The sequence below is a fragment of the Vicugna pacos genome, chromosome X, assembly GCF_048564905.1.
Source record: "Vicugna pacos chromosome X, VicPac4, whole genome shotgun sequence".
In the NCBI taxonomy this organism is placed as follows: Eukaryota; Metazoa; Chordata; class Mammalia; order Artiodactyla; family Camelidae; genus Vicugna; species Vicugna pacos.
This window is the reverse complement of record NC_133023.1, coordinates 77,063,036-77,075,863: the sequence shown is the minus strand read 5'-3', so window position 1 is coordinate 77,075,863 and position 12,828 is coordinate 77,063,036. Positions and strand designations below refer to the sequence as shown.

Below are 12,828 nucleotides of genomic sequence, written 5' to 3'. Positions count from 1 at the left end.
ACCTACCACGAATGATAGGGTCCTCATTGCCAGCTGGGCAGCAGGGGAATCCATCTCCAAAATTTCATCACAGTGTATGCTTTTCTGAATCTCTTCTTGTACCAACTGTTGTGGGTTGGCTTCCTGGAGAGAAGACTCAGAGTTCAGCATGAAGGGCTTTTATTAGGGAATGCTCTTGGGATCAAAACCTGTGGAAAGGAAAAAAAGGAAGCAGGATTGGACAAAAGGAGAAGTTAGTCTGCCCCATATGGGGCAAGAAGCCCATGTAGATCAGTCACTGAATGTGAAGTACCTCAGGAAGTAGGTATGACCTTGGGAGAGGTGGCTCTCTGGCTCAGTCAATACCTGAAGTGGGCTGACAGCTGAGGGCTGTCTGCTGGCAGCACTCCTAGCAACTGAAATAACAAACTCTTTATTCCTAAAGGAGGATTAGGGCAGTAGATTGCAGAATTCAGAAGTGTGACATCATTTTTTCCACTGGAAAGTTAGTCACCATCAAGTGCTAGAACTGAGAAAAGTTTTACGTCAAAACGATTAATAAGATTTAAATTTTCAAACAGTTATGCCTTTATTAATGGTTTTATTTAAATAATATTTATTTTAAAATTTTAACTTATGCCTTCCAAATATTCAGACATAAATATGTGAATCGCCATTTATACTTTCACTCTAGTCCCCTGAAATGTTATTGACAGGGCTGCTTAGCCTGAATTCATCCATTTCCTTTTGGTAAATTATGCAGAAATTCCTGGTTTATTATATAAATATCAGAAAATATAGATGAGCAAAAAAAACAGATAAAATTACCCATTAATCTAACATCCACAGAGAATTATTCACATTCTCAGAGTATACACATCAAAGTTCATATATGGAGATCATTTAAATATATATTTTTCTTCATAAAAAGTATAACATGTGCTTTTGCAGCCTATTTTCCCCATTTAAGATTATATGCTGAATTTTTTCCATGCAAATAAGTGCAGTTGCCCATCAACATTTTCAAGAGCCGAATAATCTTTAATCTGTAGACATACCTTAATTTCTTAGCCAAGTGCCTATTTCAAGGCACATGGATCATTTACGATTTTTCACTCTTCAAAACAGTGCAAAGATGCACAACCTTGTACAAGCCAATTATATCTCCTAAGGACACATTTCTACAAGTGGAATTATTGGGTCAAAGAGCACTCTGCAAAGGCCCTGCCCCAACCAACTTTATAAAAGAAATATGATAGAAGCATGAAAATTTATTCTTTCTTCTATTACGTTTTCCTATTATTTCAAAATAATAACTAATGTATTCACTCACATACATACCAGAGCTGGACAAGAAAGAGGATGTTTTCCTATCAAATGTCCTCAGGATCCTAAAATAAAACTGTCCCTCTCTGTATGTCCCCAGGATAGGTTCCAGCACTTCTTTGGTCAAAGCGCCTCTCACTTCCTTCCTCCCCTTACCACTCCCATGGCCAGCAGTGAAATTTCACGCCCTTAGCATCTATGCCTGAACTGTGGTGGTAACTTCCTAACTGGTGTTCCACTCTCCAGGGGCCACTCCAGTCCCCACCCCAACTCTGACCCATTCTGCACACAAGTCAGCCACATCATTTTCCGTTCATTCTGTTATTCCTCTGGTCACAAAAGGCTTTGGTGTCTCTCAGGGGTGGGTGGAGTAATACACAGACACCTCAGTTTATAAACTGAAGATCTTCCATGAATCGGACTCAACCCAACTGCTGGGTTGTATTTCCCATCACTTCCTCTCAGGACACTACTAGGCAGGCCAGCCTCCTCTCTCTGGGGTAGGAGTCCCACCTCCATGCCTTTCTTCCCATCATTCCTCCTTCCTCCAGTACCCTCCTGCCCTATATTTACCCTATCCTTCATGCCCAACTTACTTAAGTGTCCCCTCCTCTGTAAAATTTTCCCTGAATGCTGTTGCCTGCAGAAGTTCCTGCTGCTTCTAAGAACTAATAGGAAACAGCTGGCAACGATCAGAGGCTCTCAGGTTTTGTCAGTATTCTTTTGTTTACACACATCTTGCCTTTCCAAATAGATCATAAATTTATAGACAAAGACATGTCTTTTTTCTGCTTAAAACACACAACTTTATTGATGACATAAAAATAAAGTCTCAAATGTATAAACATAAGTCCACACAAAGGACCAAAGATTACCTTACTTATGAAGAATCAGTTCAGTTTCTGCTCATGAAGCATACCAAAAATATCTCAATCCAGACAAGGAAATAATCAACACATGTATTTTTAGTACAAGTTTGAATTCATTTGGTGTTCATAAAATGGCCCAGCTATAGACCATCATAAGCAACATCAGTTTAGAAGTTATAATGCAATTTACAATGTGCATTACTTCCAGGCTGCAAAATCAAAATATTACTCAAATTTGTTTGGAAAATTACAACTAATCAGAGTTTACTTAATAATAGCTCAACTCTTTCTTTCACCTCAGGGTCATTGTATTCTGCTGCTAAGACTCGAAGTTTCTTAGCACACGCTTTAGGTCGTTGGAATACGAAATAGAGAGAATTTTTACTGAACTTGTCCTGGGTAAATACTTTAGCTCTTCTTTTAAAATGGTAATTTATATTTTCAAATAGTGAAAGAGCATTAAGAATATTCTCTTTTGTTTCTTTCTTGCTAAAGATATTAATCAATGATGTTGGTGCATTGGCAATAAGCAAGTCTTTTGTCATAGATGGATTTTTAGAGAAATTTAAAAGCATTCCCAAAATATGGTCTTTAGTTTCTCCACTTCCCACAGTTAACAAACGAAGAAATTCTGAAATATAGTTTGTAACCATATGCTGATATTCACTAATAATAGTCAGGTGTTTTATCAATCTTAGTCCAGCCAGCTGCACATTTGAATTCAAGGGATAGGTGACGGTGTCTTCACATACTTGATTTAAGTATGTTTTAACCTGCCTATGATTTTCAGCAGCCACTGAGATGTTATTCAGTGCATTTAAAGCCTTCTGCCTAACACTGGGGTAGGGATTATTGAGCAAGCTTTCAATAATTGAGATTCTACCTGCATTACGAATGACTTCATGGGAAAGTGGGCAATCAGGATTGTTATAGAGAGCATTATTGGCTATTTCATGAATAGAAGGATCTTCGGTCATCTCAATCATGCAGATGAGTTTTTCAAGCTCTTGAGGATCCATATTAGTTTCACGTTTACAGCGGCAGGCCCAGGCCTGAGTTTTTTCCCCAGACCTGATCTGCTTTCTGAGCTCATCTGCAGGTGGGAAGGAGGACTCATTTTGGTATGGAAATTTCATTTCTGTCCAGATCATGGCTCCCGCCCATGATCCCATTCCTGCCCCAGGGACCACGGATGTGACTCTTGACTCAGCTGACTTTTTGCCTTTAGTCTTGGGTGCAGATTTGTCCTCACTTCTATTTTTATTACCATCTGAGAACCCAGACTTTACATCAACTCCATCAGCAGTCTGAAGCTTATCCTTGGTGCTCGACTTACCTCCAGCCCCACACTCAAAATTAACAACTTTCTCACGCTTGGATCTGGATTTATTACTGTTCTCACTCTCAGCCCAAAATAAGGACCTTAAACTGATCTCCTCAATATCAGGGCTGGAAGTTCTACTTAGCTCATCCTCATCTACATCCTCAGCCAAAGTCCAGGACCCCATGCCAGCCTCTTCCCCAGCCCCAAGCCTAGACCCTGTAGTGGCTGCATCTCCATCCCAGAGCCAAGACTCCTGCCTGGCCTCAACCCCAATCCCAGCCCCAGCCTCAGCCCCTACACAGGAATCCATACAGGCGGCCTCATCAGATCTGATCCAGGACCCAACATTGGCCTTCTCCTCAGCCCCAAATCTGGAACTAATGATAGCCTCTTCTCCAACCCCTGATCTGGATTCATTACTGGCCTCATTTTTACCTCCAGGACTAGACACAATAGCAGCCTCTTCCCCCCTCCAGAACCAGGACCTTGTACTAGCCTCACTCCCAGCCCCAAACCAGGATCCTTCATTGGCCTCTGTCTTGGCACTCACCTGAGACCTTCCACTGGGCTGGTCTCCAGCCCTAGCCCAAGACCCTCCACTTGCCTGCTCCTCAGGCCCCAGGCTAGACCCTCCACTGGCCTCATTTCCAGTCCTAGACCCAGCCCAGGATTTTCCACCAGCCTGATCCCCAGTGCCAACCCATGAGCCTCCCCTACTGGCATGATCCTCAAATCCAGGTTTGGAACAGCTACCAGGCTGATCCCCAGCCCCAGCCCAAGACCCTCCACTGGCCGGACTCCCAGTGCCAGCCCAGGACCCACCACTGGACTGGCCTGCAGGCCCTGGACTAGACCCTCCAATGGCCTGGTGCTCAACACCAGACCAGAACCCTCCTCCACTAGCCTGATCCTCAAATCCAGGTTTGGGACAGCTACCAGCCTGATCCCCAGCCCCAGCCCAAGACCCTCCACTGACCTGGCTCCCAGTACCAGCCCAGGACCTGCCACTTGACTGGTTCATGGGCCCAAGCCCAGGCCCTGCAATGGCCTGGCCACCAGCCCCACTCCAGCACCCTCCTGCATTGACCTGACTCCCACCGCAAACATAATACCATCCAGTGGACTGATTCTCGGGCACTGGCCTAGATCCTCCACTGGCCTGGTCTCCAATGGCAGCCCAGGAATCTCCAACAGACTGGTCCCTGGGCCCTGCACTAGCCTGGCCCCCATTGTCAGCCCAAGACACTCTCCCAGATTTGGACTGATCCTCAAATCTAGGCTTTGCCTCACCACCAGCCTGATGCCCAGGTACAGCCCAGGACCCTTCACTGGCCTGTTCCACAGCCCCAACCAAGAACCCTCCACTGGCTTGGTCCCCAGAGTCAGCCCAGGACCCTCCACTGGACTGGTCCTCAGGTCCTGACCTAGACTCTCCACCGGCCTGGCCACCAGCCCCAGCCAAAGACCCTTCTTCACTGACCTGGTCCTCAAATCTAGGCTTGGACCCACCACCAGACTGATCACTAGTCGCAGTCCAGGAACCTCCACTGGCCTGGTCCACAGTCCCAATCAAGAATCCTTCACTGGCCTGGTTTCCAGTGCCAGTCCAGGACCCAACACAGGACTGGTCTGCAAACCCTGCCCTAGACCCTTCATTGCCCTGTTCTCCAGTCCTAACCCAGGACCCACCAGTGGTCTGATCCACAGCCCCCAGCCCAGACCCTCCACTGGCTTGGTCCACAGTGTTAGCCCAGGACCTTCCACTGGACTGATCCTCAGGCCCCAACCCAGCCCCAGCCCAGGACACATTCCCATTAGTCTGATCCTCAAGTCTGGGCTTGGATCCACCACCAGACAGATCACTAGTCCCAAGCCAGGATGCACCACCAGACAGGTCACTAGTCAGAATCCAGGACCCTCCAGTAGCCTGGTCCACAGCCACAGCCCAGTACCCAATATTAACCACATTCCCAGGTGTAGCAGCAGCCCAGGACCCTGCATTAGGCTGAATCCCAGCCCCATCCTGGGGCCTTCCACTAGTCTGTCCCTCAGTCCCAGCCCAGGATGTTCCATTGGCCTGGTTCTCAACCACAGCCCAGGATACTCCAATGGTGTCTCCCCCAGTCCAGGACAGCCCACTGGCTTGGCCTCCAGCCCAGGAACTATCACTGGTCTGACCTCCAGTCCAGGGCACTGCAATAGCCTGGGTCCCAGTGCCAGCCCAAGAACTCCCACTGGCCTGGTTCTCAGCCACAGTCCAGGACCCTCCAACGGCCTTGTCCCCAGCCTCTACCCAGTAACCCCCACTGGCCTGGCCCCCAGCCCAAGACTGGTCACTGGTGTGATTCCCAGCCCACAGCCCCCCATTGGCCTGGTCCCCAGCTGCAGTCCAGGACTGAATACCAACCTCATTCTCACTCCTAGCCCCACTCCAGGACTCAACATTGGCTTCATTCTCATCATCAGCCCAGGACATGCTATTCTCCCAGTAGCCATCCCTAGCTTGAAACCTAAATTTGATCCATCGCTCAGAAGCAATCCAGTCCTCAATACCAATCCCATTCCAGTAATAGTCATGGACCTTAGGCTGAGATTTTCTGCAGGCCTGAGTACCTGCCCCACCCTCACTCTCAGAAGTCAGCGTGGCCTTAGCCTTGGGCTTTACAGAGACATCTGTGGCTTCTGCCTCAGACTTAGGTATAGCTTTGTCCTTTGCCCCAGACAAGGTCTTACTCTGGGAATGGGACACAGATTGATGCTGCCCAGAGCCCACCATACATGCTCCAGCCTCTACCTTTGACTTAGCAATGGAATTGCCCCTGACCTTACTCCTGGCACCAAGTGAGGCCTCACCTTGGGAATTGGTCACAGCCTGGAGTGCAGCAGAGCCTGTTGTATTTGGTCCAGTCCCTGCTTTAGACACAGCATTGGGATTGCCCCTGACCTTACTCCGAGCACCAAGCAAGACCTCACTTTGGGAAATGGCCACAGCCTGGAGCTGGGCAGAATCTGCTGTATCTGGCCCAGCCCCTGCCTTAGACACAGCATTGGGATTGCCCCGGACCTTATTCTTGGTACCACACAAGGCTTCACCCTGGGAACCGGCCACAGCCTGCAACTGGGCAGAACCCTTTGTATCTGGCCCAGTCCTTGCCTTAGACACAGCATTGGGATTGCCCCGGATCTTATTCTTGGTACCACACATGGCTTCACCCTGGGAACTGGCCACAGCCTGGGGCTGAGCAGAACCTGCTGTATCTGTTTGAGGCTGTGCAGATCCCTTTGTGTCTGCTCCAGTCTCAGTCTTAGACACAGCATTGGAATTGCCTCGGACTTTATTCTTGACACCAGGCAAGCCTTCACCCCAAGAACTGGCCACTGCTTGGGGCTGAGCAGTGTTTGCTGTATCTGTTTGAGGCTGGGCAGAAAACATTGTATCTGGCCCAGACCTTGCCTTAGACACAGCATTGGAATTGTCCCGGACCTTATTCTTAGTAGCAGGTGAAGCTTCACCCCAGGAATTGGCCACAGCCTGGGGCTGAGCAGAGCCCGTTGTATCTGTTTGAGGCTGGGCAGAGCTCTTTGTATCTGCTCCAGTCTCAGTCTTAGACAGAGCATTGGGATTGCCCCGGACTTTATTCTTGACTCCAGGCAAAGTCTCACCCTGGGAACTGGCCACAGCCTGGAGCTGGGCAGAGTTCTTTGTATCTGGCCCAGTCCCTGCTTTAGACACAGCATTGGGATTGCCCCGGACCTTATTCTTAGTACCACACAAGGCCTCATCCTGGGCACTGGCCACAGCCTGGGGCTGAGTAGAACCCATTGTATGTGTTTGAGGCTGGGCAGAGACTTTTGTGCCTGGCTCAGTTCCTGCTTTAGACACAGCATTGGGATTGCCTCGGGCCTTATTCTTGACACCAAGCAAGGCTTCACCTTGGGTATTGGCCATAGCCTGAGGCTGGTTAGAGCTCTTTGTATGTGGCCCAGACCCTGACTTAGATATAGCATTGGGATTGTTCTGGACCTTATTCTTGGCACCAGGCAAGGCGTCGCCCAGGGAATTGGCTATATCCTGAGGCAGACCACAGGCCCACAGTTCTACCTTAGCCTCTGCCTTAGAATTGGCATTAGTATCACCCCTGCCGTCAACCCTGGAATCAGGCAAAACATCAGCTTGGGTCTTGGCCCCAGCTGGAGGCTGCTCACAGTTTTTCACGTCTGTTCCGACCCCTGTTTTACTCTTGCCTTTGGCTTTGCCCCTAGATTTACCTCTAGTGCTAGGTAAGGCCTCAACCTGGCTCTTGGTGGAAATCTGAGACTGTGCCTTTGTGTCTGTCTCAGCCCCTTCTGTAGACTTGGTGTTGGCATTGCCCTGAGCCTTCATCCTGTCATCAGGCAAGGCATCAGTCTGGACATTGGCCATAGGTTGAGGCTGTGTATAGGATTCAATGTCTGTTCCAGTCTCCACCTTAGATGTGGCACTGGGATTGCCTCTACCCTCAATCCTGACATCAGGCATAACATCAGCCTGAGCACTGGTTACAGCTTGAGGCTGAGCAGCAGACCTCATGTCAGCTCCAGTCATCACCCTAGATGTGACATTGGTATTTCTCCTGTCATCAACCCTGGCACCGGACATTGCCTCAAGCTGTTTCTTGGTCACAGTCTGAGATTGTGCAGAATCACTCGTATCTGCCCCCACCCCTGCCTTACATATGGCATTGACATTACCCCCAGCATCAACTGTTGCTCCAGGCATGGCTTCGGTCTGGGCGTTGGCTACAATCTGAGGCTGAACAGAAGCCCTCATGACTGCCACAGACCCTGCCTGAGACACAGTTTTCCAATTCCCCTTGGCCTCAACCTCAGTACCAGGCCCATCATCAACCTGGATCTTGGCAACAGCCTGAAACAATGCACAGGACCCCATGTCTGCTCCAGCTTCTGCCTTGGATGTGGTATTAAAATTTCCCTTAGCATCAACTCTGGTACCAGGCCTGGCCTCAGACTGAGTTTTGGCCACACTCACAGTCTCTTCCACGGCTCTTGCCTTTGTCTCATCCACAATTCCACTCTTGTTTATGGCACTCATCTTGGCCACTTCCCTGGTTACTGCCAAGGCCTCATTTTGTATCACCATCACTCTGTTCATCTCTGTCTCTTTTTCAGCCAACGTATGACTTTCTGCTTTGGTCTGGGTCTTTGCTTCTTTCTTGTCCTCTGCCCTAGCAACAAGTGACCAAGCTTTAGCCTTGGTCTGGGTCACTGCCTCTCTCCTAACTACTCTCCCAGTCTCAGAGTCAGTTTGGGTCACTGCCTCTTTCATGGCCACTTCACTGGTTTTGGCCTCAGTCAGAGTCACGGCCTCTATCATGACCACTGTTCCAGCCACTCTTTTGGCCTCAGATTGGGTCTTTGTCTCTGCCCCAGCCATTGCCTTGACTTGAGAGTTGGCTCTGGTTCTGGCTCTAGCAGTGGCCTTAGTCTCTACTTCAGCCCCAGCCCCACTTCCTGCTCCAGTTTCTGCTCCAGTCTTGGCCTTGGGTCTAGTCTCAATCTCTGTCCCAGCCATGGCTTCATTCATGGCCAAGGTCTGGTTCTGTATCCCAACCACAGTCTCCATCTTGACTCTGGACCCATTTCTGGCGAGTCTCCTCACACTCTGGGCTCTTCCCTTGGTTAATCTATAAATGTAGTAGCAGGTACCAACCCAGATCATCAGTCCTGCAGTCACCCAGCCCACCTCCACACGACCCATGTAATCACCCCTGCTGAAGGCACGAACAAGGTACAGAGGGGCTCAATCAGGCTGGGAAAAGAGGGTAGTAGGTCTGGGTGTAGGCCTGTGAGGGCGCTGGTCTTCAGCCACTCAAAGGCCACTACAGCTGCCACTGGAGGTGGACCTGGAAGTGGAGGAAGGAAATGGACTAAAATTTCTCTTCTAATTCTGTGCATCATACAGATAGATACACAGAAAGACAGGAAAGTGTAGAAATGATGTCTTGGTGGGAGAAGAGGATGATTAGCAAGTTGTCTCTCCATCCCTCTTATTTTATCTCCTCCCCATCTTCCCCTAACAATTTTCCCCAAGGTACTCCCATACATGTTTCCTTACACCAAATGAACAGTGGGAAGGATGATGGTAGCGCTGACTATGAATGGTAGAGAGTGAGAAGCCCTCAGATCTTGATTTTTACTGGACCTACTCTAGTCACCACTCCCACAGGTCCCCACCCTCATACCAACCTGTAGTGATCAAGGCAGTTTCCGCCTCTTTCCTTCTCTTGATCGGAGATATACCCTAAAGTAGATCTATAAACTCATGAGCTCTGTGGACCTAGAGACAGACAGACAGATGGAGGGACAGACCGGAGTGGAGGTTTTGTTCTTGGTGTGACAGATAAATTATTAGCGAACTACCTCTCTATCCCCTTCAGTTTACCCCACTCCCTCTACCAAAATAAAGGTGAAGGTCTAGGGTAAGTGACAAGGATAGTGGGAAAGGTGGCTGGAGAAGGGAGAGGCTGAGGATCCTCCAGTCTGGACACTGGCCCTACTAAATGGACACTGGTCTCCACCAACCCACCCAAGACATCTGCCCAGGCAGTCCCCATCCTCTTACCAGTCTGTACTGATCAGGGATACTTTCCTCCTTGTTTCTTTCCTTCCAGTGATCTCAAGTCCTTCAGCAGGCCTGCCAACAGACCTATGGACAAGTAAACAAACAGGTCATAGAGACTGAGCCCTTTACAGAACAGACAGGCACCTTGTTCCCTGACCCCCGAGCCCATGTCCAGTTTGCTAATATGTCCCATCTCATGGTCCCTTCACTCAAGTCTTCTCTCAGTCACACTCCAGCCTCCCAATATTCCTCCTATTTCCTGCACTGAAGTCAGTTGGAGAGGGGGAGGTGAGGCAACACTGTGGAAATCTAGTAGGAGAGGCGGAAATACCCTCCACTGAGACCCTCTCAATTCTCAGCCACCTTATGTGCCCACCCTCTCTTGTTATCCCCAGGCACTTCCCAGCTTCACACCAACCTCCACAGTTCCAGGCCAGTTTCCCACTTTCCCTTGCTTTCAGTGGTAAACAGCCCTGCTGTCAGCCTATGGGAAGACCTAAGAACAAACAGAGAAAAGGCAGAAGGTGAATGTTGAGTGTTTGTGATATCCCAGCACCTAAAATGTGAGTCCCAGAACCTGCCTTACTGTATTTAGAGACCCATTCTCTGGCAAGGAAAACCTAGGGCTTCTCCATCACTGAAATGGGCAGGATGGGAAAGGGAGGCAGGGAAAAGCGGAGGAACAGATGCAAATTATTTTCAAACCACCTGTAGGACTCTAGGGCTTCTCCCCGAAGTCCATCATTTCCTTCACCAAGATGTACAGACAGGTGAGGAAGCACGGAAAACTGGAAAACCTCAGGCAAGATGGAGGCCCCCAGATCCCATGTTCTAGAACACAGTCTACTGCCATCTACTTCCCTTTAAACCCATCCCTAGGAGTCACCAGCAGAAAAGACAAGGTGTGAGAGGGAAGGCTTTTGCTTCTGCAAAATCACCACCCCACCCCTGCAAAGCTTAGCTCCAGAAAAAAAAAAAGGAATTCTTTGATACACCAATTTGTATTTTCCCAATATTATCTGAAGTGCAAATAAAAGAATCCATTGAAAAATTTCTATCTTTACTGGTCTTCAATATACAATTTAAGTTAAAAATCCTAAGCTTGGGAACACAGTTTAGAGAAAGTCCCCTAGGCAGCCCCACCACATATCCCAACCAGATAGCGGCGCCTAAGTTCCTGTCATAGAGAATTCATACAGAACTTCAGCGGTTCACAGAGAGTGCCCGTGCCCAAACTAACCTCCGCAGATCCTGCGCGGTTTTCTCCTCTCCTTCCCTCGCCTCTCCACAAACAGTGCCACACCGAACTACTGTCCGTCAGACAGAAGAGAGTAAAGGCGCTGAGTGTTTGGACCAGCACACCAGGACACAGATCCGCAAACTCGCTTTTCTGGATTCAGGAACCCAGTTATCAAACGTCCCTCCCCACATTGAGAGACAGACGCCACCCGCACCAACCCCACCGTCCAGTCACTAAGGCCCACCATTTTTTCTGCAAACGCCACCGTGGCGTGTCCCTTCCACGGAAGCGAGCAGGAAGAGGAGCGGACGTGTGTGGTCAGTGATTACAGTCAGAAAGGATGGGGTATCTCAATCTCTGCATTTCCCTCTTGAGACACTCCCCACACCATCCGCCCTGTCAAAGGCCACGGTTCCCCCTCACAGTCGTAGGCAAGGAGGAGGAGGGCTCGGGAGAATGAGAGCGAAGGCTCCAGGAACTTGAGCCCGCTTAGTCCCCCACCCCCGGACCCGCTCCCGGGGTCGCAATCCCCTGCCGTTCTGGCCTCGGCGCGCGGGCCCCGGGGGCCTTACCTGCTCCGCTTTCCCTGGGCCCGATGCCAGCCCGCCGCGCGCAGGGCCTGGGGGAGCTGGTACCCAGACAGGAGTGACGACTGCACCGAAGGCTGCGTCGCTCTGCAGCTCCCGGTCACGTGAGGGCCTCGCGTCACCGCCGAGCTCGCCCTCCGACCCCCCTCCCCCGAGCCGGCGGGGAGTTCAAGAGGACCCTCCCCTCCACCTCCGCACGCATGATCTCCCCCTCCACCCAGCTGTGCGCGAGGCCCCGTCACTCATTTCGCTCCTCTCCAATCTGAGGGCCCACAAGTGGCATCACCTCCCTGCGGTTGGAGTTTGCCCTTCTCTGGTTACCAGGGAGGGTCTGCATCCCCCATCCAACCCCAAGCCTTGGCTCCAGCCTTTCCTGCTGCTTCTTTGAGGGCTCTTATACTATATGACTAATGTTCCCATTGGGTACGTTGCTGCACCAAAACGGGCTAGGGAGGGGAAGCAGAGTGAAATGAGAGGCTTAACTTTCTTTTTTTTTTTAATTTTTGTTCCTTTTTGTTCCTTTTAACGTCACATTCATTGTTTTTGTAATGTCGTCAAGCCATTTTCGTTCGACATTTAAAAATTAGGTCCTAAAAATAACAGAAGACTCATTCGTTTACATTATCTTGTACCACATTAAAATGTTTTCGAGTTGCTATAAACTATCTCACAACTTTCTAAACAGACTAATAATTATTAGCATTTTACTTTTTTTGAAGTTTATTGAATCTTTTGTTTTGGGGAGGGGGGGTAATTAGGTTTATTTATTTATTTTTATTTATTTTTTTAACGAAAGTACTGGGGGTTGAACCCAGGACCTCATGCATGCTAACAGCACACTCTACCACTGAGCTATACCCCCTTCTTATTAACATTTTAAA

General features: G+C 49.3%; 2 protein-coding genes across 8 annotated transcripts in view; both read right to left on the bottom strand.

Moving 5' to 3' along the window:
• ARMCX1 (armadillo repeat containing X-linked 1) overlaps window positions 1-12,077 on the bottom strand; it is a 39,237-nt gene extending 27,160 nt beyond the window's left edge. For 3 of the 7 annotated variants that reach the window (XM_072956882.1, XM_072956881.1, XM_072956883.1), the window contains exons 1-5: window positions 11,933-12,077; window positions 11,361-11,430; window positions 10,539-10,616; window positions 10,121-10,204; window positions 7-188 (exon numbers count right to left, since the gene is read on the bottom strand). The gene's annotated coding sequence lies outside the window, so the exon portion shown is untranslated. Of the gene's footprint in view, window positions 1-6; window positions 189-9,264; window positions 9,454-9,744; window positions 9,836-10,120; window positions 10,205-10,538; window positions 10,617-11,360; window positions 11,431-11,932 lie in introns of those variants that run through there. The other 4 variants (XM_072956884.1, XM_072956885.1, XM_072956886.1 and 1 more) reach the window with 4 other exon arrangements.
• On the bottom strand, window positions 2,100-9,256 carry ARMCX4 (armadillo repeat containing X-linked 4). The gene has a single exon (XM_072956880.1). The coding sequence runs from the start codon at window positions 9,254-9,256 to the stop codon at window positions 2,432-2,434; it is 6,825 nt and encodes a 2,274-aa protein (XP_072812981.1). The 3' UTR covers window positions 2,100-2,431.
• Window positions 12,078-12,828: the final 751 nt, after the last annotated feature.

Bases quoted from the DNA above. Each gene is read 5' to 3' on its own strand.
- ARMCX4 (XM_072956880.1), bottom strand. From the start codon at position 9,256: ATGGGTCGTGTGGAGGTGGGCTGGGTGACTGCAGGACTGATGATCTGG.